A 27469-nucleotide genomic window follows, 5' to 3' on the forward strand; every position below is an offset into this window, starting at 1 on the left:
TTGAGCACTTCACTGGGACTAGTTTCCAGTGTAAGTGAAAAATCAGGACGGAAATAGGAATTGAATTATTTGAGGAATGGGATGTAGGGAAAGGGAGGGGAGTTGGGGCAAGTTTCTTTGAATTGGCTAAAACAGCAGGGACTCTTGGGAGTGCCAAGCATAAGTTCTGAGACTTTTTCCAGCCTCTTGTTTCACCATTTTAAGCTCTTAAGAGAGGATGAAATAAAGTGGTCAAGCGAGCCCTGCTTTGCCCCTCCCTCACCACGCGGGGGAGCACGTAGGCACTTTGATACCGGCATTGTGACTTCGGCACTATGATGCAGTGACCATGCAAGGGCAGGCTGGTGGTTATACTCCTCCAAGATCACTTTCTTCTTCCCTTTACTTCCCCGCTTTCGGCAGGGAAAGGCCAGATGACAACCTGAAACTCAGCCAAGATTGCAGCTGTGGTCGCTGGTGAAGTCAACTCCAGCAAATCGGAGGCATTAATAACCTTCCTGAGGTGGTCCTCTCTTTTTCCAATTCCCACCTTGATAGAGGGGTATCTCAAAGTGGGCGAATCAAGTTGAGAAGAACTGGAAACAGCCACAGCCAACAACCTCCCACCACAGCACTACAGTTAAGGGATCCTGTTCCATCAAGATAGCCATCAGCCAATCAGTTGTCTGCCAACCCATCATCTGCCACCCCATCCTTAGTCAACCAAGCAGGAATCAACAGGGCATGAACCAATCAGGCACGAATCAATCAAGTTTATCAGATTCGAACCAAACCGGCATAAACCAGCCAAGCACAAGCTCACTTGGTATGAACCAAATGGACATGAACCAACAGAGTGCAAGCCTACATGAAATGAACCAAGTGGACACGAAACAACCAAGCATGAGCCAAGCTGGCATGAGGCAATCAAGTACAAGCCTACCAGACATAAACCAACCTGGCATGAAACAACCAGGCACGTGGCAATTAGGTAGGAGCCAACCAGATATGCTGCAACAAGAACTGAGCCAACTAGTCCTGAGCAAAGCAGACATAAGCCAACTAGGCCCATCGCAACCAGGCCCAAGCCAATCAGGCCCCAGCCAATCAAGCATGAGGCAAGTAGACACGAACCAATCAGGTATGAGCCAACCAGTGGTGGGGCAACTAGACAGCCAGTCCGGTAGGAGCCAACCAACCACGAGACAAGTAGGCACCAGCCAATCAGGCACAAGCCAAATAAGCCTGAGCCAACCAGGCACATGGCAAACAGGACTGAGCCAACCAGTCCTGAACCAACCAAACATGAGTCCACCAGGCATGTGGCAACCAGGCATAAGCCAGCAAGTCCCAAGCCACCCAGACATGAGTCAACCAGGCATGAGTCAGCAAGTCCCAAGCCACCCAAGCCACCCAGACACAAGTCAACCAGGCATGAGTCAGCAAGTCCCCAGCCAACCAGGCATGAGGCAACCAGGCACTAGCCAATCATGTAAGAACCAAACAGACATGGGCCAACCAGGTGCAAACCAATCAAGTTTATCAGATTCCAACCAAACAGGTATAAACCAGCCAAGCCCAAGCTTACATGGTGTGAACCAATTGAACATGAACCAGCTGAGTGCAAGCCTATATGAAATGAACCAAGTGGATATGAAACAACCAAGCATGAGCCAAGCTGGCATAAGGCAATCAGGTACAAGCCTACCAGACATAAACCAACCTGGCATGAAACAACCAGGCACGTGGCAATTAGGTAGGAGCCAACCAGGCAGGAGCCAACCAGGCATGTGGCCACAAAGCCTGAACCAACTATTCCTGAGCAAAGCAAGCACAAGCCAACCAGGCCCATCTCAACCAGGCACAAGCCAATCAGGCCCCAGCCAATCAAGTACGAGCCAAGCAGGCACGAACCGATCAGGTATAAGCCAAACAGTGACGTGGCAACTAGACAGGCGACAGTCAGGTAGGAGCCAACCAAGCATGAGACAAGTAGGCACCAGTCAATCAGGCACAAGCCAACGAGTCACATGGCAAACAGGCCTGAGCCAACTGGCCCGGAGCCGACCAAACATGAGTTCACCAGGCATGTGGCAACCAGGCATGAGCCAGCAAGTCCCCAGCCAACTAGGCATGAGACAACCAGGCACTAGCCAATCAAGAAAGAACCAAACAGGCATGAGCCATCCAGGCAGGGGTCATCCAGGCATATGGGAACCGGGGCCGAGTCACCCAGGCGGGAGCCAACAAGAGCTGGACCAATTAGTACTGAGCCAACCAGGCCTGAGTCAACCAGGTAGGAGCCAGCCAAGTGTGAGCCAAATGGGCATGAGGCAGACAAGCATGGATTATTTTCAAATAAGACCTGCAGAGGCTGGAGACTGCCCAGAAATTTTGCGACTGATTAAAGTAAGCCCATTTTTATTACATGGAGCCTCACGGCATTAGTGTAGGGCTGAAAGAGTAAGAGAGGCATAGTTGGGGTTCGAATTCTGCCTCTGCTAGTTATGTGTACATAACCTCTGGTAGTTACTTAACCTCTTTACTCTTCATTTTCTGCATCTAAAATTAAGACTATAACAATATATATCTCAAAAGACTGTTGTTATGAGACAGTAACATAAAATGATTACACATAAATTGCTTGGCATATAGTAAGGGGCTCAAAAAGTTATAGGGGAACCAATTCCTGGAAATTTTAGGGACTGAATGTGTTCTGTTTCCTGGGAAAATTTTAACTTTAAAAGAGTATCGTAGAGAAAAGAAATGCTTACCTTAAACAAATGACCCACCAATGATAGAATTTCATATTTTAGTGGCTAAGATTTTGGGGTAGGAGTCTCATTGCTTCTAAGGCCACACCTACTTGTTGAAACTGATGATCAGCTAACCCAAAAAACAATAGTCACATGCAACAAATTTTCCATACATTCTCAGACAGTTCATTGATCACTGAAGCCCATCCACAGACAGCCCTCAGGAGCCAAGCAGCTGGGTTACATATTTCTCATTTAAATGTTTATTTGAATGGCTTCCTTGGAAATCATTCCAGTTGATTAAAGGGGATAAAATATCTAGTAGTTCACAGTTACTGTGCTGAAGTTCTGTGGTGCTAAAAGCACTCGTTTATGTGATGGACAACCTACACAATTCCATATAAAGCGGTAGATTAAGTTCTTTATGGAGTAAATATGTGGCTGGAGCAAGGCACAGATTATAGATATGCAGACCTCATAAGTGTTTTGTAATGAAAATGTTTTAATATCCTCACTAATATATTTAAATCTTGTCTAAATCAGGCCAAGTTTGTGTTCCCTTTGGAGAGTGTGTTTTAATGGCCAAAATAAAATACCCATAGTTTTCTAGTGAAATCCACCTGTTGAAGTGATTCTAGGCCTGGTTACAGATCTGTAAGAACTGGGTTATCTGTCGTTTTATGGCTTACATTCTATTCCATTTCCACAAATTCTTACATCATTTCTCTAACTGGCATTAATCTGAATGATTAGATAACCTATCAAAATACTATGCCCAACAGATTATTACAGATTCACATTCTTCCAGGTGGTAGAAAACATTTTTAAAAGAGTTTTTTGTAGTTCTAGCATCTGACACCTGGTTGGCAATTAATAAATTTATTATTGAATGATGATCTCTTTACCTGGACAAATGTACTTTTCCTAGCTTTCCAAGCAATGCCCATTGTCATCACCAAGGGAATAATACATCACTAGATTACCCCATTTCAGTGAAACTATCTGTAGGGTTTCTGGCCACTTTTACTTTTTAATTCGTCACATGTATCTGATAATACGTAAGATGTTTATTGGGAGTAATTTTAATGAGTATTCATTGTGGAAAAATAATAGAAAAGCTAAATTACTTACTGTCTCACATACATGTATATAATGATTAATTGGCTTTGAGTTTTATGTTCTTCTTAATATTTTATGTCCATTTGTCCTAACTCCTGTTCATTGCTAAGTTTGCAAAACAGTCTCTCTTTGCAGAGGAGTTTATTAGAGTTTGAACCACAGTAATTGCTTAGCTGAATATATTGCAGGTTTTATTGACTGTTCCATTCCAAGTATCCTCTGTATGAACTCATTTTATACTGTTCTCAATCACCACATCACAGCATTATTTGGGAGCCTAGTCATTTCATTGCCAGGCAGCCATAACTTCTTGCTTACCAGAATTTCTAAAGCTTTATATTGTGGTGGTCCCTAAAGTGTGGTTTTGGACCATTGGTGAACCACAGATGGTGCTGAGTAGTATTAATATTTTATTTTTGTTCATTGTACAAACATTGAATGCATATTAGGGGAAGATTATACACCAAGTAGTATAAAAGATATAAGGATTCTTGGATTACAGTCTCTACCCTCAAGGAGCTTACAGCGTCTTAGGGGAGGTATCAACATAAATATTGTCCTCCCTGATCAATCCATTCTTTACACAGCAGTCAAACTGCTTAAAATTCCATTGAGATTCTGGTTGTCTTGAGAATAAAATCCAAACTTTTTACTAATGCTCTGTGTAATCTGGTCCTTGCTGTTCTCCTGTATTTTAAAAGCTTATTTCCATTAAAAGTTTAATGCAATTCCAGTCAAAATCTCCAAATTTTCACATAGACACATTTTAAAAATCCAAAAAAGAAGAGTAATGAGGGGAGATGATCTATACCAGACATTATAAAACTGTAAGTAATTAAAATACTATGGTAACTAGTGGATAGATAGATCAATGGGACAGAAAGGAGAGTCCAGAAGTTCTCTTAAGTATGCAGTCAGCCTTCTGTATCCATGGCTTCTACATCTGTAGATTCAAACAACCATGGATTGAAAATATTTGTAAAAATTGCAACTGTACTGAACATGTACAGACTTTTTTCTTGTCATTATTCCCTATACAATACAGTATAACTATTTACATAATATTTACATTGTATTAGATATTATAAGTAATCCAGAGATGATTTAAGGTATATGAGAGGATATACATAGGGTATTGCAAATACTCTGCTATATAAGGGGCTTGAACACTCTCAGATTTTGGTATCCTGGGGCTGAGGGAGCAGGTTTTGAAACTAATCTCCCATGGATACAAAGGGATGACTGTAAATGAGGATGTAATATATGATAAAAGGGACATGTCGAGTCATCCAGGATGGGTTATTCAGTAAGTGCTGTTGGGATAATTGGGAGGAAAAGATAAAGGTGAAATTCTACCTAACGTCTTACACCAAAAAAAGTTGAACAAATAAATTATTAATATTATGATCTTAAAAAGAAAATGAGTGAATACCTTTTGCTTTCCAAGCATGAGATATAAACCGTGAAGGAAAAGAACCTGAATATGTTAAAAAAAAAAAAAAAAAAAAAAAAACCATGATATAGTAAAAAGCCACAATAAAAAAGCCTCAAGTTAAAATGGCAAAAACATCTCACAGGCAAACACCTGAGAGACTTCTCTGTAAAGCCTATGAGCTTCATAATACATAAACTTTATGACAGCTGCCTTGAATGCTCAGTAACATTTTTTGCTTTACTTCCCAGTTTCTGGCTGCATTCAAGGTTACTAATCTGGATAATTGACATTCATATGTGTGAGGTATCAACATAGTTAATCTCTCTAATAATATTTATACATCCTTTCGTTGCATTACTGTTTTAGATTTTGTTTCTAGATGACTGGGATTAAGTCTGACTAACTTTTAACACTGCCCAGGATATCACATGCCAATAAATGTTTAACACAAATTTTATGATGATTATCATCTTAATAATTTATTGTTAAATCATAAACTGAAGGTTTTATCTACTTTGACAGGAATTGGCTGCCTGTGAAAGCATGCTAGATGCAATGGAGTTAACAGCAGCTGGTAAGATACTTTGTGGTATTTTCAGAGCAAGAAAAAAAACACACAGTACTACTTAGATATGTGGAAGCTATTGCTCTTGGTACTCAAAGATGACACCATTACTAGCATGTACAGGACATACATTTGATAGCTTTGTCAGAGCTCCACTATTTTATTTTCCTTATTTTTAGTACAACATTGATACTTAAGAGCTCTTACACCTTTACAGCTGCAATAGACCAGCTGGGTTTCAGAATGTAAAATGAGGAGCGTTACTGGTCAAAAAAGTATAATTTAACACCCAGTATGTTGGTAGTAGCTTGATACAATGAAATCGATAAAAGCAAAATGATTTAAAATATTTTCAAAGTATTTACTACATATCGATAGCAAGATTAATAGGATAGGCCAGTGATTTGTGAAGAATTAGAACATTTTAGGGAGTAAATATGAAGATGAAAAGATTATTAATGTATATAAAATTACAAATGGCAAAGACTAGGTGAAGACAGTTATCAAAATCTAGAAGAATTGATGAAGGATAACTCCCTGAAGTTGAATACTTCAGAATGCATGTAATAAACTGAGAACATTCTACCAAGGAGATAAATAGTTTCACTATAATACTGGGTGACAGATTCAGAAGGAAGTTCTGGGATGTTTGTGGAGTCTTTTGCGCCATGCCCTAACAAATGAGTCTTAGTGCCTTGGTCAGAAATAGAACCCTGAACCGCATAGATCATGGATCAGTCGTCTTATGTGATGATACTTATGTTCTTATACTTGACAATTAACACCACTAGAATGTTAACTAAATAGTAATTTTGTTGGCTTAAAAGAAATAGTAAGAAATACAAAGTTGAAAGTAATGCACACTCTATGAAAGCAGTACTCAAACTGAAGCAGCATAACAAATTGAGCATCCCTAACCTGAGAATCTGAAATCTGAAATGCTCCAAAATCAGAAACGTTTTGAGCACTCGCATTACACTCAAAGGAAGTGTTCATTGGAGCATTTCAGATTTCAGATTAGGGATGCTCAACTGTTGAGTATATAATGACATATTTTAAAAATCAAAAACATATCAGACATTCAAAACACTTCTGGTCTCAAGAATTTTGGATAAGGAATACTCAATCTGTACTATGTTAAGATAATGCCCCTACACTATTCGTTGTAGTTAGAAAAATACTGCTCAGGGTAATATGTAACAGTCACAACTAAAATACTTTGTATACTCCAGCATCCTGCCTTAGGATTTCAGTATATATTTAAATTGCAGTAATTTCATAATGTCCTCAGTCCTGTTTTTATCTTAAAATGTCCTTATGTACTTGTATAGAGGCCAGTGAGAGATTTGATTTTTGTTTACTCTTACCTATTATTGCAAACTTCTAAAAAATGTGATTAAATACACATATCATTTTAACTATTTGTAACTGTATAATTCAGTGACATTCAATACATCCATTGTTGTGCAACCAGCACCACTATCCATCTCCAGACCTTTCCATCACCCAACTGAAACTCTGTAATCATTAAACAATAACTCCCCATTGCCGGCCGACCTCCCCCTAGGCTCTCATAACTACTATTCTACTTTCCATCTCTACCAATTTGCCTATTCTAGGTACCTCGTATGACTGGAAACATGGAATATTTGTCCTTGTGTGTCTACCTTATTTCACTTAGCATAATGTTTCAAGTTTCATCCAAGTGGTAGCCTGTATCTGAATTTCTTTCCTTTTCAAAGCTGAATAACATTCCATTGTGTATATATAAAATGTGATTATATATATATAACTTTGTTTATCCTTTTATACATTTTGGCTGTTTCCAAATTTTGGCTATTGTGAATAATGCTGCTGTGAAACATTGGTGTACAAATATCTGTCTGAGTTGCTGCTTTCATTATTTTGGCACATACCTAGAAGTGGATTTCTGGATCATATGACAATTTTTTTTTTTTTTTGAGGAGTCTCCATACTGTTTTCTACAACAGCTGCATCATTTTACATTCTCATTAGCAAAGCACAAGAGTTCTAATTTCTCCACATCCTCATCAACACTTATTTTTGTTTTTTTGTAATACCCATCCTAGTCTGTATGAAGTGCTATCTCACTATGTTTTCATGTGCATTGCACTAATGATTAGTGATGTTGAACACCTTTTCATGTGCTTATTGACCCTTTGTATATCTTCTTTGAGAAGTGTCTATTTATGATATTTCCACATTTTGGAATTGAGTTGGTTTTTTGTTGTTGTTGAATTGTAGGAGTCCTTTATATAGTCTGGATATTAACCCCTTATCGGATGTTATTTCCAAATACTTTCTCCCATTCCATGGGTTGCCTTTTTGTTCTTGATATTGTCCTTTCACATACAAAGTATTTTGTTTTTGATAAAGTCCAATTTATCCATTTGTCATTTGTGCTTTTGGTGTTATATCCAAGAAATAATTGCCAAATCCAATGTCTTGAAGATTTTCCATGTGTCTTCTAAGAGTTTTATAGATTGAGCACTTATGTTGAGGTATTTGATCTATTTTGAGTTACATTTTGTACATGCTGTGAAGTTAAGGGTCCAACTTCATTATTTGCATATAGATACTCAGTTTCTCTAGTACTGTTTGTTGAAAAGACAGTCCTTTTCCCCATGAATGGTCATAGCACCCTTGTCAAAAATCAATGGATCAGATATGTGAGGGTTTGATTCTGAGGTCTCCATTCTGTTCCATTGGTCTATATGTCTATCCTTTTGTCACTACCCTACAGTATTAATTGCTGTAGCTTTGTAATAAGTTTCAAAGTCAGGAAGTGTGAGTCCTCCAATATTATTTTTTGTTTTCAAGATTGTTTTGGCTCTTCGGGGCCCCCTGGAATTCCATATGAATTTGAGGATCAGCTTTTCTGTTTCTGTGAAAAAGGCTGTCAGAATTTTAATAGGGACTGCATTAAATATGTAGATCATTTTGAATAGTATTGGTATCCTACCAATGTTGTCTTCCTATGCATATATAGGTGTTTTTTTTTTTTTTTAAATTTCTGTGGATCTTTTCCAGTTTCTTTCAGCAATGTTTTATAGCTTTCAGTATACAAGTTTTTAACCTCCTTGATTAGATTTATTCCTAGGTATTCAATTCTTTTAGGGGTTATTGTAAGTGGTACTACTTTCCTAATTTATTTTTTGGTTTGTTTTTTGCTGCTATGTAGAAACACAACTTATTTTTGTTTGTTGATCTTGTACCCTGCAATTTTGCTGAATTTGTTTATAGCTCTAGAAGATTTCTCTTAGATTCTTTGGAATTTTCTCTATATAGAATCATGTGATCTGCAAATAGAGATAGTTTTAGCTTTTCCTTTCTACTATGGATTTTTTTTTTTTTTTTTTTTTTTTTTTTGAGACAGAGTCTTGCTCTCTTGACCAGACTGGAGTGCACTGGCACAATCTCAGCTCACTGCAACCTCCGTCTCCCAGGTTCAAGTGATTCTCCTGCCTTAGCCTCCCGAGTAGCTGGGATTAGAGGCGCATGCCACCACGCCTGGCTAATTTTTGTATTTTTAGTAGAGATGGAGTTTCACCATGTTGGCCAGACTGGTCACGAACTCCTGACCTCAGGTGATCCACCTGCCTTGGCCTCCCAAAGTGTTGGGATTACAGGCGTGAGCCACTGGGCCTTGCCTATGAATGGTTTTTATTTATTTTTCTTGTCTAATAGCTCTGGCCATAACTTCCAGTACAATGTTGAATACCAGTGGTGAAAGTGGGCATCTTTGCCTTCTTCCTAATCTTAAGGGGGAGTGTTTTCAGTCATTCACCATTAAATGTAATGTCGTTTTCATAAGTACACAGTATCATGTTGAGGAATGTCCCTCTATTCCTAGTTTTATAAAAGCTTTTATCTTGAAAGTGTTGTGCTTTAGTCAAATGCTTTTTTGGCATTCATTGATTTGATTTTGTGGGTTTTCCCCCTTTGTTTCATTAAAATGATGTATTAAATTGATATTCTTATGTTGCTGCACCCTTACATTCCTAGGATAAATCACACTTGATTATGGTGAATAATCCCTTTAATATGCTGTTGGGTTCAATTTCCAATTTTGTGGAGAAGTTTTTAAACTATATTATTAAGGAATATTGGCCTGTAACTTTCTTCTAATATCTTTGACTGCCTTTGGAATCAGAGTAATGCTGACCTCACAGAATTAATTATAAAGTGCTTCCGTCTCTTAAATTTTTGGGAAGAGTTAGAGGAAGACTGGTATTAATTCTTCCGTAAATGTTTGGTAGAATTCACCACTGATGAGGCCATTTGGTTCCTTACTTTTTTTTGTTGGGAGATCTTTGATTACTGATTCAAAGTCTTGCAGGTCTGTTGAGATTTTCTGTTTCTTCTTAAGTAGGTCTAGGTAATTTGCATGTTTGAAGGAATGTGTCCATTTCTTCTAAGTTTTCTAATTTGTTGTTATATAAATCATAATATTTTTATACTCCCTTTTAATGTTGTAGTGTTGGCAGTAATGTCCTTATTTTCTTTTCTGATTTTAATTATTTGCATCCTCTTTGTCAGTCTAGCTGTCAATTTTGTTGATCTTTTCAAATAATCAACCTTCATTGATTTTCTCCATGTTTTTCCATCCTCTGTTTTATCTCTATCCAATTTTTATTATTATCTTCTTTCTGCAAGCTTTGGGCTTAGTTTGCTCTTCTTTGTCTAGTTCCTTAAGGCATAAAGTTAGATTATTGTTTTAGATCATTTTTTAAAATGGCATTTACAGCTATAATTTTCCCTCTGAGCACTACTTTCACTACATCTCATAAGCGTGTTTGTTGTGTTTTCATTTTCATCCATCTAAATGTTTTCCTATTTCCCTTATACTTTCCTCTTTGACCCATTGGTTGTGTACAGTGTGTTGTTTAATTTCCACATATTTGTAAATTTCTCAAATTTTTTTCCCGCTGATTTCTAGTATCATTGTACTGTCATTAGAAAAAATATTGTGTGTGATTTTCATATTTTAAAATTTATTAAGACTTGGTATGTGACCTAATGTATCTATCCTAAAGAAAGTTCCATGTGTACTTGAGGGAAAAAAATGTGTACTCTGTTGTAGTTGGATAGAACTTTATGTATATGTCTGTTAGGTACAATTGGTCTATAGTGTTCAAGTCATCTACTTTTCTGTCTGGTTGTCCTATATATTACTGAAAGTGGGGTATTGAATCTCCTATTATTGTCTTGCTGTGTACTTCTCTCAGTTCTGTCAGTGTTTGCTTCATATATTTTGGAGCTGTGATGTTCAATGCATGTATATTTATAAATGTTATATGTTCTTGGTGAATTAACCCCTCTATCATTTCATAATGTACTTTGTCTCTTGTAACTGTTTTTGACTTAAAGCCTATTTTGTCTGATACTAGTATAGCCACCCTAGCTCTCTTTTAGTTACTATTTGCATGAAATATATTTTTCCATCATTTCATTTTCAACGTATTTGTGACTTTGGATCTACAGTATGTCTCTTGTAGACAGTATATATTGGATCATTTTTTTGTTTGTTTGTTGTCCTTAATCTATTCTGGCTATCTCTGTGTTTTGGCAGGAGTGTTTAATCCATTTACATTTAATTACTGATGAGGAAGGACTCGCCTGTACTATTTAACTGTTTTCCATATGCCTTAAAGCTTTTGGTAGTCCCTACTTTCCTCCATTAGTCCTTTTTTTGTGTTTTATTTTTGTAGTGAAACATTTTGATTCCTTCTCATTTCCTTATGTGTATATTTTATAGACTTTTTTTGTTTACCATGGGGATATTTGATGGTTACAACAATCTAATTTTGATTTAAACCAACTTAACTTCAATAGCATACAAAAATTCTTCTTATATATATCTCTGTCCCCATCTTCTGTTATTGATGTCAGGGATTACATCTTTACACATTGTGTGCCCAATAACATACATTAGGCTGGGCATGGTGGCTCACGCCTGTAACCTCAGCACTTTAGAAGGCTGAGGTGGGTGGATCACTTGAGGCCAGGAGTTTGAGACTAGCCTGGCCAACATGGCAAAATCCCATCTCTACTAAAAATACTTAAAAAAAATTAGCTGCGCATGGTGGCAGGTGCCTGTAGTCCCAGCTACATGGGAGGCTGAAGCACCGGAACTGCCTGAACCCAGGAGGCAGAGATTGCAGTGAGCTGAGATCATGCCACTGCACTCCAGCCTGGGTGAGCAAGACTTGTCTCAAAAAAATAAAAAAAAATAATAATTATTTTTATCCATTTGTCTTTTAGATAATGTAGAAAACAAAACACGGAGTTAGGGTCATCTCTCAGTATATGCAGGAGATTGGTTCCAGGACCCACTGCATATGCCCAAATCCATGCATACTCAAGTCCCACAGTGAGTCCTACTGAACTCACATATATGAAAAGTCAGTCCTCTGTATATGTGGGTTTCTCCTCCAATGAATATTGTTTTTGATTTGTGTTTGAAAAAAATCCATGTGTAAGTGTACTTGCATAGTTCCAACCCATGTTGTTCAAGGGTCAACTGTATAAACATAATTACAATACTACCTCTTATAATTGCTCATATATCTGTCTTTACCAGAAATCTTTATTCATACAACTTTCAGTTACTGTCTAGATTACTTTCATTTCAACCTGAAAGACTCCTTTTGGCATTTCTTTTTGGGCAGGTCTAATGGTAATGAATTCCTCCAGTTTCTTTTTTTTGCGGGGGCAGGGAAGGGGTGTCTGGGAATGTCTTAATTTCTCCGTCATTTTGAAGGACAGTTTTGGTGGATATAAAATTCTTAGCTGACAGTCCCAACTCCTCCCGCTCCTCAGACTTTAAATATCAATCCACTGCTTTTTGGCTTCCAAGGTTTCTGACAGGAAATCAGATGGTAATCTAATTGAGGACCCTCATATATGACAAATTGCTTCTCTTGCTGTGTATTCTCTGTCTGGTTTTTGAGACTTTCATTATAATGTGTCTTGGTGTGGATTTCTTTGGGTGTATCCTACTTAGAGTTTGTTAAGCTTCTTGTAATTGTAGATTCATGTTTTACGTCAAATTTTGTTTTCAGCAGTTTTTTCAAATTCTCATTCATTCTCATTCTCTCTCTGTCTCTCTCTCTCTCTCCTGTCCCACAAGATATATCCTGTTCCACTTAATGGTGATGATGTCCCACAGACACTTTTGGCTTTGTTCACTTTTCCTCATCCCTTTTCTGTTTTTCAGACTCAATAATTTCACCTGGCCTAGTTTCAAGTTCACGGATTCTTTCTTCAACTTATTCAAATGTGTCTTTGAACCCCTCCAGTATGGTTTTTTTGTTGTTGTTTGTTTTCCATTTCAGTTATTGTACTTTTAAGCTTCAGAATGTTAGGGGGAGGATTTTTGTAAATTTATATCTATGTTATTTTGTTTATATATTTTTTTTCCTGTGTGCATGTCTTCTTTTATCTCTTTGGGCATCTTTAAGACAGATGTTTTAGGTTATTTAGTAAGTCAAACATCTGGCTTTCTTCAGGTATGTTTTTTGTTAATGTATTTTATTCCTTTGAATGACCATCGTTTCTTGTGATCTTTGTTGAAAGCTAGACTTTGAAACTAATACTATGGTAACTTTGGAAATCAGATTATCCTTTTCCCTCAGGATTTGATGGAGTTTATTTTAAAGCATTACAGGGTGTCTCTGTGTCACAAATCAGCCTGAGTTGAAAGCTTAATGTGTTCTCAGGTCCCCTCTGTGTCTTTATCTAGTCACACATGGTAACTTTCTAAATTCCCCTGTATATATGTTTTTAATTCCCAAATCTCTCACAAAACAAGGCAGCTCCTTTAAATCTCCTGGAAGCCACTTCAGCTTGTGGGGGTTTCCAAGTCCTCACCTCAGTGATCAGAGTAACAATACACAGTCAAAACACAGAACTTCAGTATTTTGAGGACAAGACGTTTATTGATCACCCTGGTTCCAGCAAACTACTACAGAAATACAGGTTGCTGTTCCCATGGAGTAGATGGTGTTGATTGCTGGGTAGCTGCCACCTCACTGATGGCTGAATTTGATCCAAATTAACTGCAGTTGACCAGTCAGGCTGTCTCCTGTAAGTTGCAAATGTTCAGATAAACTCCAGAGTTCCAAAATACTCACTTTAGTTTCTGCCAATACAATTGCTATCCAGGTGGATAAATTCCTAGTACTTCCTATCCACCATCTCCTTCTCTGCTGTAAACTTTCTGACATACTATATATGAATTGATATTTCAGATTTACTCAGAGATGGCTTTGGGGACAATCCCCTTTTCTACTGCCTGATTGCAGAAGTAAATGAGCAACAAAAACCATCAGGTAGAGTAAATCTTTCTTCTCCAGTTTAATCTGGAATATATTTTTTCCATGCTGAAAAATAGTACAGTTTTGCAGCATATAATTACTATTAAGCAGAAGAGAAAAGAATGTGTATAAACCCAGTTTTTGGTAAAGAATATGCATGATATGTACTTATGTTTGTATAAGCATTATTATTATTATAAATTTTTAAGAGATGGGGTTTTGCTCTGTCACCCAGGCTGGAGTGCAGTGGCATGATCATGACTCACTGCAGCCTCCAACTAAACTCCTGTGCACAAGTGTCTCAGCCTCCCAAGTAGCTGGGACTACACATATGTGCCACTATGTCCAACTAGTTTAAAATTATTTTTTGTAGAGACAGGGTATCACAGTGTTGCCCAGGCTGGTCTCAAATTCCTGAGCTCAACTGGCCCTCCTGCCTTGGCCTCCCAAAGCACAGGGATTACAGTCATGAGCCACTGCGCCCAGCTAAAATTTTTTGGAAGATCGTACACCACACTATAAAAAGAAGGCTTATATCTTAAAGGTTATATTTTAAAGGACTTAAGTCCTCTACACTATAAGTTTTTGTACTGTTATTTTTTTTCCAATGAGCATTTATTACTTTAATAGTTAAACAAACACCAAAAGACATTCAATTTGGGGGTAAAGAACTGGCTAAGATTCAACACAACCTTTCTACACCCTTTCTACTCCCTTCCTAGGCAAATTGACTGTTGGATTTGCCATGTACTACTTTACATATGACTCATGGATTGGCAAGGTACTTTACCTAGAGGACTTTTATGTCACACGAGCTTACCAAGGTAAAACTAAAATTTATGATATTTATTGGGTGAAATTCAGCCCCCGATATTTCACGTGGGTCCTTTTCTATGTTCCCTAAGTGTTGACTGGTCTGAGAAATAAAGGGAAAGAGTACAAAAGAGAGAAATTTTAAAGTTGGGTGTCCGGGGGAGACATCACATGTAGGCAGGTTCCATGATGGCCCCCTAAGTTGCAAAACCAGCAAGTTTTATTAGTGATTTTCAAAAGGGGAAGGAGTGTACGAATAGTGTGTGGGTTACAGAGATCACATGCTTCACAAGGTAATAAAATATCACAAAGCAAATGGGGGCAGGGTGAGATTACAGGACCGGGGTGAAATTAAAATTGCTAATGAAGTTTTGGGCACGCATTGTCACTGATAACATCTTACCAGGAGACAGGGTTTGAGAGCAGACAACCAGTCTGACCAAAATTTATTAGACAAGAATTTCCTTGTCCTAATAGGCCTGGGAGTGCTACAGGAGATCAGGGCTTATTTCATCCCTTATCTGCAACCATAAAAGACAGACGTTCCCCAAGCAGCCATTTTAGAGGCCTCCCCTTAGGAACGCATTCTCTTTCTCAGGGATGTTCCTTGCTGAGAAAAAGAACTCAGCGATATTTCTCCTATTTGCTTTTGAAAGAAGAGAAATAAGGCTCTGTTCCACCCGGCCCTCAGGCAGCCAGACTTTAAGGTTATCTCCCTTGTTCTCTGAACATCGCAGTTATCCTGTTCTTTTTTCAAGGTGCCCAGATTTCATATTGTTTAAACAATTTGTGCAGTTAACGCAATCATCATAGGGTCCTGAGGTGACATTCATCCTCAGCTTATGAAGATGATGGGAATAAGAGATTAAAGACAGACATAGGAAATCACAAGAGTATTGATTGGGGAATTGATAAGAGTCCATGAAATCTTCATAATTTATGTTCAGAGATTGCAGTAAAGACAGGAATAAGAAATTATAAAAGTATTAATATGGGGAACTAATAAATGTCCATGATATCTTCACAATTTATGTTCTTCTGCTGCGGCTTCAGCTGGTCCTTCCGTTCAGGGTCCCTGACTTCCCACAACATCTCTCCTTTTCTTTTTATATAAATGTGCCATGGCGATGAAGGCTTGTTCATTCTCTCAATTTTGACGCAGGATTCTTTGACTGGTCTGGCACACTAAAGACAAGCCGATTAAACAGAGAAACATAATTCCAAAATTTACTACAGTTGAGCCCCCAATAGACTTAACCCAAGTCGTGGGGTTTAGTCCATAAAGATTTTCTGCCACCTGATCTAAGGCCTCAGCTCCAGGCACAATGGATAAGTGAGCTTGAAAGGCTTCAAAAATTTGTTTCTTTAATTTAGTTATGTCCAATGATAAATTATCTTCCCTACCCAGAAGGTGTCCTTTGGCCATTTCCCATGAATGATCAATCTTGTTACAGGAATACAGGGTGATACAGAAAGCAGAGGTATTCCAACCGCACTGCATTTGCATGTGATGTTCGAGACTCACTGCCCGATCTCCAAGCCAAATTAATAGACGGTCTTAAATCATTAATTTGATTAGCCAATTTTTGATCAATGCCTTGTTAAGAATTCCACATTTGGGTGGAATTGGCTTGCCAATTATTAACAAAATGAGCCTTTTGAATAGATTGATGTAATGTCATTCCGGTAGTGCTGGCCAGTGCAGCAACTGTAATTAGGCCCATGATCACAGCGATTGAAGTGAAAACAAATCTCTTAGATCTTTTTAGAATTTGCTGTAACACTTCATTAATTAAATGTATTGGGGGGAGGATTCCCAAGGTCTGGGCAAAGTTACCAGAATCCAGATTCCTTCTTGAGCTCAAACCAACACTATACTCTTCCTAGAGTCAAAATGGGAGTTAATACAAGTGTATAACTGACAATTAATGCATTGGACAGTTTGATTATTCGTCCAAATTTTGTTATTTCCCACTAACAGCATGTAAGGAGGCTTAACACAACTCTGTATGGGAACAGTCAGGTTGGAAGTAAGTAAAGCAGAATGTCCAGATCTACGTTGATACTGAGAGATGGGGGCGGTAGCGGGAAAAACAAACAGAATAGTTTCCCCTTCCCATACTCGCAGTCCAGACATAGCAATAGCCAATTTCCAAAGTTCTGGGTGTTCTGGGCTCAGAATGGGGAGTATCATACGAGGCCTGGGCGGGGGGGGGGGGGGGGGGGGGTGGGCGGGTAATGCCTTTATCTTCCCATTTTAAGGGAAAGAATGAGCTGAACCTCCTATGCAAAGTAGAATGATGATTCTTGTTCTCCTACAACTTGAAGTTTAATAATAATAAATAAATTAAAAAAAAAAAAAGAAAGAAATAAAATAAGTAGCCTCCAGGCATTCCTTTCCGCCAGAGGAGCAATTGTTTTTTAAATAGCCCTTGGGTGCCCAGTCTATTACTAAACCATATGAGTCATTTTTTAATATGACTGCATGTGAGTTAACAGTCTTCCCAAATTAAAGTTTTAGATGGGCCCTCAAAATTTTTAGGGCATGGTTTTCCTGCAGATTTATATTGAAAGTATGGGATATCTCCCATTACTCCCCCTTTCATTTGTTTTAAAGTAGAAAGGGAGAGGCCAGAGATCAAATGTCCCGGTTCCTCTGTAACTGATCTCTCCGGAAGATAAGCAGCCCAGACTTGAGTTTCTAGATAGATACAACCAGGTGCATGTCCGAGGCACAGAGGTGGGTATTTATAACCCATGATAACATTAAATGCAGTGCCTTCTTCTCCTAGTTGAGCAGGGCAATGGTCATCTGTAGCTCCAGGCATCCACACACTATTGTTAGTGTAGATTTCTGCAGAAGCATCAATCCAGGTGAGAGGTCGAATAAATGGAGGAAAAGGCTCATAAGTCCAGTAAGAATAATTTTGTGTAGCAGGTAAATCAGTGTGAGAGGAAACTGGTGAGACAGAAAGTATAAGGAGGAGAATCATTAAATAAAACCTAGTGTAAGTGAGATTGAGGGCTGAAGGAGGAAGAGAACAGAGGGATGTTATTTTCAGGCTAATAGAAATGGTGAGATTTTTAGGTTTGTAAGGAGAAAAAGAAAGGTAATCAGGAGAAGTGGGATTAGTTAGATGGGTCTCCATTGCCATCAGGGAGGACTGAATCAGACCCATTGTGATTTGGTGTGCCAGCTTCTGAGGAGTTGGCACAGATCTCACCACATCTGAGGGCGGTCTCTGACATGGACGTCTTTTCCATGTGGTTTTCGTTGTCAGTATTCACCCGAAGCTTGAGTCTCCTGGTGGGTACCCAGACAGGGGATTGATGATCTCCTGGTGAAACACAAGTATATCCTCTTCCCCATATTATAATTGTGCCAGGTTCCCAGGTATTAATTTGGGAGTTTTTCCATAACACTGGCTTGCCTTCGTTTAGGGAGAATTTTTTGCCTGTATAATGGCATTCGGCTGCAGTTAGATTATTATCTTTAGGAACATTTAAAAAATGTAAACAATGCCAAATATAACTGCGAGTGGGGGGTAGTTAAATCATGTTTTTGCTGTTCAGACTCTTTGGACAATTGGGTTTTTAAAGTGTGATTGGCCCGTTCCGCCACAGCCTGTCCCTGAGGATTGTAAGGGATTCCAGTAATATGGGAAATCCCCACTGTTGCATAAATAAATCAAAAGCCTTACTAACAGATCCGGGGGTGTTGTCTGTCTTTATTTGATATGGAAGCCCCATAACTGCAAAGCAAGAATACAGATGTTTTTTAACATGGGCCGTGCCTTCCCCTGTTTGGCAAGTAGCCCAGATAAAACCTGAGAAGGTATCTACAGAAACATGTACATATGACAGTCTGCCAAAGGAGCTAACATGAGTTACATCCATTGGCCATAAAGCATTAGGAGTTAGGCCTCTGGGATTAACACCAGGTTCCTGATTTGGAAGTATAAAAACTTGGCACTGAGGACAGCTGTGAACAATAAACTAAGCCTGTTTCCAGGTAAGAGCAAATTTATCTTTTAATCCAGCAGCACTGACATGAGTGAGATTATGGAACTCCTGAGCTTCTTGGGTTGCAAAAGATCAAACAGTCGACCTTATGGTTACCGGCAGACATGGGTCCTGGTAAAGTGGTATGAGATCATGTGTAATATAGAAAGGGTGTCTAGTTGCCGAAACACCTGTTGTAACCTTGAAAATAAAGAAGCCAATTCAGAATTATCAATATGTTTGATAGTAGCAGTTTCTATATTTTTAGTGGCATGTACAACATAAGCAGAATCAGAGACAATATTTAAAGGTTTGGGGAAATCCTGTAAGGCAGTAATCACAGCAATTAACTCTGCCTTTTGAGCAGAAGTATAAGAGGTAGAAATAAGCTTGTCTGTAGGGCCTACGTGACCAGCATTGCCATTACTGGAGCCATCAGTGAACACTGTAACGGCCTCAGGAATGAGCTGATCTTTGGTTAATCAAGGGACCACCCAAGACGTCATCTTTATAAAATCAAACAATTTGTTCTTTGGATAATGATTGTCAACGCCAATGAAATCAGTCAAGTGAATTTGCCACAGTATGGAATGTTGAAAGGCGGTTTGAACTTTGAGTCAATTTAAAGGAACTACAATTAAATTCAGATCAAATCCAGAAATTTGAAGTATTCTACACCGAGCCTGTCCAATTAATATGGCTATTTGGTCCAGATAAACAGACAAAGTTTTTGACACAGAATGAGGAAGAAAACACCATTCCACTAAATCATTATGTTGAACTATTAGTCCAGTAGGGGAGTGTAATGAAGCAAAAACCAGAAGTTGAAAAGGCTGAAACGGCTGTACTCTAGATAACTGGGCGGTCTGGTTTCTTTCCTCTACGAATTCCAGTTCTAGTAAAGCCTCAGGGGTCAAAGTCCTGGGACTGCGGAGACCGGAATCTCCCCGCAGTGTAGAAAACAAGTTAGACAGCTCATAGGTCGGAATACCTAAAGCAGGTCTTAAATAATTAATGTTACCCAAAAGTTTTTGGAAGTCATTTAATGTTTTCAAAGAATCTCTCCTAATTTGAACTTTCTGAAGTTGAATATGTTGTTTATCGACCACCATTCCTAAATATTGAACAGGAGGGGTCTGTTGAATTTTATCCTGAGCGACGTGTAACCCAGCCTCTGTAACATGGTGGCTCGAAATTTTGTAACAGTCAATTAATTCTGTCTCAGTGGGGGCAGCAATTAAAATATCATCAATAAAATGAAGAATACAAGCCTGGGGAAATTGGACTTGAGCTGGTGAAAGCACTTGTCCAACATAAACCTGGGAGATTGTAGGGCTAGTCAGCATTCCCTGAGGAAGTACTTTCCATTGATAATGAGCTGCAGCCTCCTGATTATTGATAGATGGTATAGTAAAAGCAAATTTTTCACAATCCGATTTATGTAAAGCAATATAAAAAAAATCTTTAAGATCAATAACTATGAGAAGCCGATTTTTAGGTATTAAAGCAGGAGCACGCATGCCGGGTTGGACAGTACCCATAGGTTTAATTACAGCATTATAATGGCTCTTAAATCGGTTACCATCCGCCACTTGCCTGATTTCTTTTTTTACTAGAAACACAGGAGAATTCCAGGGGGAAAGAGAAGGTTCCACATTTCCAAGTTGTAACTGTTCAGAAACCAATTGAGTTAAAGCTTCCAGTTTTTCTTTAGAAAGCAGCCACTGCTGAATCCAAACGGGTGTGTCAGATTTCCATTGGAAAGGGATAGGATCAGGAGGCGTGGCAGCTGCTGCCAGTAAAAAGGATAACCTAAACCAGCCCTGTTTTCTTATATAGTAACTGGGAGGGGTTTAGTAATCCCTTCATGCTTTGGACTGAGATGGAGCCCAGGAACAAACCCCATGTTTTCTATCATATGCTGACTGGGAGCACTGTAACAGTTATGTGGAACATTAATTTCAGCCCCCCATTGTGCCAGTAAATCTCTACCCCCAAAATTAATGGGAATTGGCGTGATATAAGGCTGCATTGTACCCTTTTGACCATCAGGGCCAGTATAAGGCAAGACAAATGTGTTGTCATAAACTTCCTCAGCTTTTCCAATACCTACTTGTCCCATGTTAGCGGGATGTTTAAGCCAGGAGGAAGGCCATAAACTAGAGGAAATAACAGAAACATCAGCTCCAGTATCTACTAGGCCCTCAAACTTTCTTCCTTGAACGTGTATGGTGCAGGTGGGCCGTTGTTTAGAAATTACATTAATTCAATAAGCGGCTTTTTCACTGCCAGAGCCCATCTCAGGGCTACGTGTCTTATCTCCTTTGTTTAAAATGGTATTAGGTAGTAAAAGCAATTGAGCAATTGACTCACCATCTGGAATGGAAACAGGAACCTTGGCAGACACGATTAATTTAATCTCATCAACAGAATCAGAATTAATGAGACCAGTATAAATGATGATACCTTTAGCAGAGGTGGATGCCCTACCTAACACCAGACCCACCGAACCTTGAGGTAAAGGGCCAGTGACCCCCGTGGGGACAATTAAAGGCAAAGAGTTAGGTAGTAAATTTAGAGGAAGAGTAGTACAGAGATCGACCACCCCGCCCCCTACTGCGGAGGTGGACAAGCATTGTACTGAGACAGGAGAGGCTGTGACCCATTTGGTTTGGCTGTAGGTAAATTTGTTTGTGCTGAGGGTTGCATTGGGACCAACTGAAGCAGAAAAGCAACATTGGTCTGAGTCTGAAGCGTCTCATTTGATATTGGGGCCTGGGACTGGCCCCACTCCCCGTTTCCCTGGTGTTGTGGCAGGGGATTTCCATCTACATCATCTTTAGAGTGGCAATTACTGGTCCAATGTTTACCTTTGCGATAACGTGGGCAAACAGTAGCAGCAGCATTTGGTCGTGTTTGTTGAGCTGGCTTGGCTGCTTTTAAGTTTTTAACAGTGCAATTTTTTTGAGTATGACCAAATTGACTGCAATTATAGCAGGTTCCAATAAAAGAATTAGTGGGACCAGTTTGGTTGGTGTCCTTCATGCCCGTGCCCACAGAATAGCTTTGTAGGTGTCTGATCCAATGCCTTCACAAGCTTTAATATATGCAGGCAACACCTCGTGATCAGGTAAATTTTGTTGTTGGACAGAATGCATGGCCATTTTACACTCATGGTTTGCATTTTCAAAAGCTAACATACAAAGAATACCTTGAGCACGCTCATCAAAGACAGATTTTTCAAAAGCATCTTGTAATTTAGCTAAAAAATCAGGGTATAATTCAGAGTGACCTTGTTTAACCATGGTAAAAGAAACAGGAGCTTGGTCTGGAGCAGGTAATTTATCCCAAGCTCTCATACACACCTTTGTTACTTGTTCTGTGGTAAGAGCATCAAAGTTTAATTGGGCATAAGAATCAGAGAAACTATCAGAGCCTGTGAGCTGAGCCTGAGTAACTAGTTCAATTTAGTTCAATTTAGCTGAGCCTGCAAACGTGCCTCTTCTGACCACCAAGTGCAAAATTGTAAATGCTGAGATGGGGTCAGAACAGCTTTTGCCAGTCTAAAGGAAGCAAAATGACCTCTGTACAAAAAGTGTGTAATACCATTTTAACATAAGGAGAAATAGGACCATACTGAGTACAAGCATCCTTAAATTCTTTTAAAAAAGTAAGATTAAGAGGTACATAATAACGCATTTGTACCCCTTGGAAGTTAGGTGGGTCTAAGGAAGGAGACCACTATTACTCATGCTGCCCTCCTCCCCCCACCTTGCCTAGTTCACAAGACAGGAGTAGAGAGAAACAAAAGTAAGATAAATAGCCAGACAACCTTGGCACCACCACCCGGCCCTAGGAGCTAAACAAAGTAATAATAATAACAACATCAACCCCTGGCCTAAACTACTTGTGTTATCTGTAAATTCCAGACACTGTATGAAAAAAGCATTATAAAACTTTTTGTTCTGTTAGCTGATGCATGTAGCCCCCAGTCACGTTTCCCACGCTTGCTCGATTTATCATGACCCTTTCACGTGGACCCCTTAAAGTTGTAAGCCTTTAAAAAGGCTAAATATCTCTTTCTCGGGGGGCTCGGCTCTTAAGACGCGAGTCTGCCGACGCTCCTGGCCCAATAAAAAACCTCTTCCTTCTTTAATCCAGTGTCTGAGGAGTTTTGTCTGCGGCTCGTCCTGCTACAGGTCTAGAGCGACCAGATAAGTCCACGCGTCTAATCCACTTGTTTCTTTGTTTTGGCGTAATAAGCTTTGCATTGAAGTTTCAAGAGTAGGCATCTGAGATGGAGTTGGCATATAAGTGACAGGAAAAGCATGTGTAGATAAGGCAAACTGAGGGTGAGAGGGTTGGACTGGAATGAGAGTGTGAGCAAAGGGCATTGGGGAGCAGAAGGAGCAGAAGTATACTGGTGATTACTGGCGTTCATGTGTGAAGAAGGGTACAGGAAGCAGGCTAAGTGGATGGCAAAGTGACCGGTTGAGGTACCAAAACGACAGGAGGGTGAGGGGCTGAAGTGGACAGGGGAGGGCCTGCAGAATTATAGGTAAGTTGTAGTTTGGTCCCAGAGCCATTAGGTGACTCCAGAGATTTGAAAAGAGAAGAATTAGCATATATATGGTCCTGGGCTGTGTGAGTCGGGGCGCAGGAGCTACAAGTACCAGCTCTTCATGAAAAGAAAAGATCGTCGGGGGTGACTGTAATCCAAAGTCACCGGAGTTAGACACTGAATTCTCAACATCGTCAGGTGGGGGAGGAGTAGACGAAGGGAGAGGCTGATCAGATAATGAAGGCTGTGCGGGAGAGGAAGGTTGAGGAAGAGGTGGAGGGTCGTCAGATTCAGAAAACTGTGGTAACTGTAGGGGGTCACGAGATTGGCATGTCATCAGGACAGCATGTACCAAGGCCCAATCACCCCAAACAGTGACAGGAACATAATTTCCTGTGGAGACCAGTTCCCAGAATGTTGCATCAACACAATCCCATATTTCTACATCTAAGGTTCCTTTTTCAGGAAACCAAGGACAGTATTCTTCCACTGCCCTGACTAGAGTGACTATATTTTCCATAGGCACTAGAACACCACCCTGTTTTAATAAGAGTTTAATATAGCAGAGATACACATGATGTTTAGACTCCACATGACCCACAGCTAACCCGGACCATATACAGACTACTCACCAGTCATCAGGGAGTTGAACATACATATCTGTGGACCAAATTGATGACGTTTCTCCGCACCTACCAAAGGGACTCGGGTTCCCACATGCACTTGGGAAAAAAGAAAGACCACGTGGGCGCCAGATATCTGGGGAAATTCAGCCCCCAATATTTCACGTGGGTCCTTTTCTATTTTCCCTAAGTGTTGGCTGTTCTGAGAAATAAAGGGAAAGGGTACAAAAGAGAGAAATTTTAGAGGTGGGTGTCCGGGGGAGACATCACATGTAGGCAGGTTCTGTGATGCCCCCCAAGCCGCAAAACCAGCAAGTTTTTATTAATGATTTTCAAAAGGGAAAGGAGTGTACGAATAGGGTGTGGGTCACAGAGATCACATGCTTCACAAGGTAATAAAATATCACAAGGCAAATGGAGGCAGGGCGAGATCACAGGACCGGGGCAAAATTTAAATAGCTAATGAAGTTTCGGCACGCATTGTCATTGATAACATCTTATCAGGAGACAGGGTTTGAGAGCAGACAACCAGTCTGACCAAAATTTATTAGACGAGAATTTCCTTGTCCTAATAGGCCTGGGAGCGCTACAGGAGACCAGGGCTTATTTCATCCCTTATCTGCAACCATAAAAGACAGACGTTCCCAAAGCGGCCATTTCAGAGGCCTCCCCTTAGGAACGCATTCTCTTTCTCAGGGATGTTCCTTGCTGAGAAAAAGAACTCAGCGATATTTCTCCTATTTGCTTTTGAAAGAAGAGAAATACGGCTCTGTTCCACCCGGCCCACAGGCAGCCAGACTTTAAGGTTATCTCCCTTGTTCTCTGAACATCGCAGTTATCCTGTTCTTTTTTCAAGGTGCCCAGATTTCATATTGTTTAAACAATTTGTGCAGTTAACGCAATCATCACAGGGTCCTGAGGTGACATTCATCCTCAGCTTATGAAGATGATGGGATTAAGAGATTAAAGACAGGCATAGGAAATCACAAGAGTATTGACTGGGGAAGTGATAAGAGTCCATGAAATCTTCACAATTTATGTTCAGAGATTGCAATAAAGACAGGCATAAGAAATTATAAAAGTATTAATTTGGGGAACTAATAAACATCCATGAAATCTTCACAATTTATGTTCTTCTGCCACAGCTTCAGCCGGTCCCTCCGTTCGGGATCCCTGACTTCCTGTAACGATACTTTTAAATACTTTAAAAATTAAAATGACATATTTTAAGGAGACAAGATTTTACTATACATATGGTGTTTTAGTTAATGTAACTTATTGCTACTTAATGAGTTTGATCACTATCCTAGATATTCTTTCATGCAGTGAACACTCAGTCACAGATTAGAAAAACGTTTTATTACTTCCTCTCAAGGTTTGAATAAGCCAAGCTATCACATGGCTATATGTTTTTTTTTTTTTTAATTTTGTTTTTGAGACAGGGTTTTCTGTCACCCAGGCTAGAGAGCAGTGGTGTGATCACGTCTCATTGCAACCTCGACCTCCTACACTCAGGCAATCCTCCTACCTCAGCCTCCCAAGTAGCTGGGGCTACAGGCAGGTGCCACAGCACTCAGCTAATTCTTTATGTTTTGTAGAAAGAGAGTCTGTGTTGCCCAGGCTGGTCTCGAACTCCTGGGCTCAAGTGATCCTCCTGCCCTGGCCTCCCAAAATGCTGGGATAAGAGGTGTGAGCCATTGTGCCTGGTCACACAGATATACTTTTATCTTTAAAAATGCTTTTACATTTTAGGTGGTTTTCAGTAAAAATAGATAAGAAATATACCATTATAAGACAATAGTGGCAGAGACTCACTTCTTCACGGATCTTTAAAATAAACCCAAACTCTTCTCTGACCTTCTATACTTCATTCCAATTAGGAAAAAGGGATATGAAAGCATTCATGAGTTGTGTTTCCACAAGCTATTAATAATATTAAAAAAAGATACAGAGTTTTAGATATTACTTATTTTAAACTAAAGCAAATGACTAGTTAAGTGAAATTTGCAGTTTTCATTTTGCATTGTCTATTTAAAAGGTCTAGGTATTGGAGCTGAAATGCTGAAGAGGCTAAGTCAGGTATGTATTACAGTTAGTACTGATATTCTATTCACTAACTTTTTCTTCAATAAATATTCACAGGGCATAAATTAAATCATTAATCTCACCATTTGAACATAACCCCAACATATACTTCAAATTTCTACCCAAATTAAACTGGATTTTCAAATCAGATGATCATATACAGCATATGAGTTACAGTCAATTAAAATTGATTTATATATAATCCACAACCACACTATACACCCTTTTTGCTATCAAGTGAAAGTAAAGAGGAGGGAGATTAGAAAGCATTTTTATTCAAAAAAACAGGCCCACAGTATAATATTACAAGACTATAAAAGGAGGATCTTCTTGTATTTTGGAAACATATCAGAACATGTGTTCTTATAGGTACATCTTTTCTATATGATAAAGGCTTTGCAAATCAGTTTTGAGCTTTCAAAGAGGGCTTTGAAGCTCAGAACAGTGAGGTTTTTTTCTTTTTACAGCTATAGAAAAGTTCAAAAGATAACTACCATATTTGGAAGTATTATTCACACATAGTGTCTTGCATAGAGTAGACCTTCAATAAAAAATATATGTTAATGAAGATTATACTTTCAAATGAAACTAATATTTGCTGGTTTGTTTTTAAACAGATAGCCATCAGAACTCAATGTAACCGCATGCACTTTCTTGTCGTTATTTGGAACCAGGCTTCTGTCGACTACTACACTAGTCGAGGGGCTTTAGACCTTTCCTCTGTGGAGGGCTGGCATCTCTTCAGTTTTAACAGAGAAGAACTCCTGGACATGGCATGGGAAGAATGAAAGAGGCCTTGAAACAACTCATCCCAACATAGCCTCCAACATTTGACTGTCACCTGAGTCTACCAGCAGTTTGACTTTGTTGTACAATACAGCAAGTGATCATCACATTCTTGTTTGAGCAGATCTTTTATTTTGAGACAGATTTTGTAGCTCTAGTCAACTTTCCATTATCCAAACCAATATTCTTTTTTTTTTTTTTGAGACGGAGTTACGCTCTTTCACCCGGGCTGGAGTGCAGTGGCGTGATCTCTGCTCACTGAAACCTCTGTCTCCTGGGTTCATGCCATTCTCCTGCCTCAGCCTCCTGAGTAGCTGGGGTACAGACACCCGCCACCATGCCCAGCTAAATTTTTTTTTGTATTTTTAGTAGAGATGGAGTTTCACCGTGTTAGCCAGGATGGTCT

At 39.3% G+C, this 27469-nt stretch overlaps 1 protein-coding gene across 2 annotated transcripts; it reads left to right on the forward strand.

The window, feature by feature from the left end:
- Nucleotides 1-336: 336 nt before the first annotated feature.
- Nucleotides 337-27128, forward strand: SATL1 (spermidine/spermine N1-acetyl transferase like 1). 2 transcript variants are annotated; one of them, XM_007992190.3, is made up of 6 exons: nt 337-2388; nt 5812-5863; nt 14128-14208; nt 14916-15017; nt 26231-26271; nt 26895-27128. In XM_007992190.3, exons 1-6 carry the CDS (start codon nt 724-726, stop codon nt 27063-27065), a joined length of 2112 nt encoding a protein of 703 aa, XP_007990381.3. In that variant the 5' UTR covers nt 337-723; the 3' UTR covers nt 27066-27128. The 2 variants fall into 2 exon arrangements, with proteins under 2 accessions (XP_007990381.3, XP_037845407.2); XM_037989479.2 differs by having other exon boundaries at nt 26952-27128.
- Nucleotides 27129-27469: the final 341 nt, after the last annotated feature.

This window comes from Chlorocebus sabaeus, chromosome X (genome assembly GCF_047675955.1).
Source record: "Chlorocebus sabaeus isolate Y175 chromosome X, mChlSab1.0.hap1, whole genome shotgun sequence".
Taxonomy (NCBI): Eukaryota; Metazoa; Chordata; class Mammalia; order Primates; family Cercopithecidae; genus Chlorocebus; species Chlorocebus sabaeus.

Coding starts and splice junctions, on each gene's coding strand:
- SATL1 (XM_007992190.3), top strand. CDS start 724: ATGAACCAATCAGGCACGAATCAATCAAGTTTATCAGATTCGAACCAA. Junction 5,864..14,127: donor AATGGAGTTAACAGCAGCTG/GTAAGATACTTT, acceptor TTGATATTTCAG/ATTTACTCAGAGATGGCTTT. Junction 14,209..14,915: donor TGAGCAACAAAAACCATCAG/GTAGAGTAAATC, acceptor CTCCCTTCCTAG/GCAAATTGACTGTTGGATTT.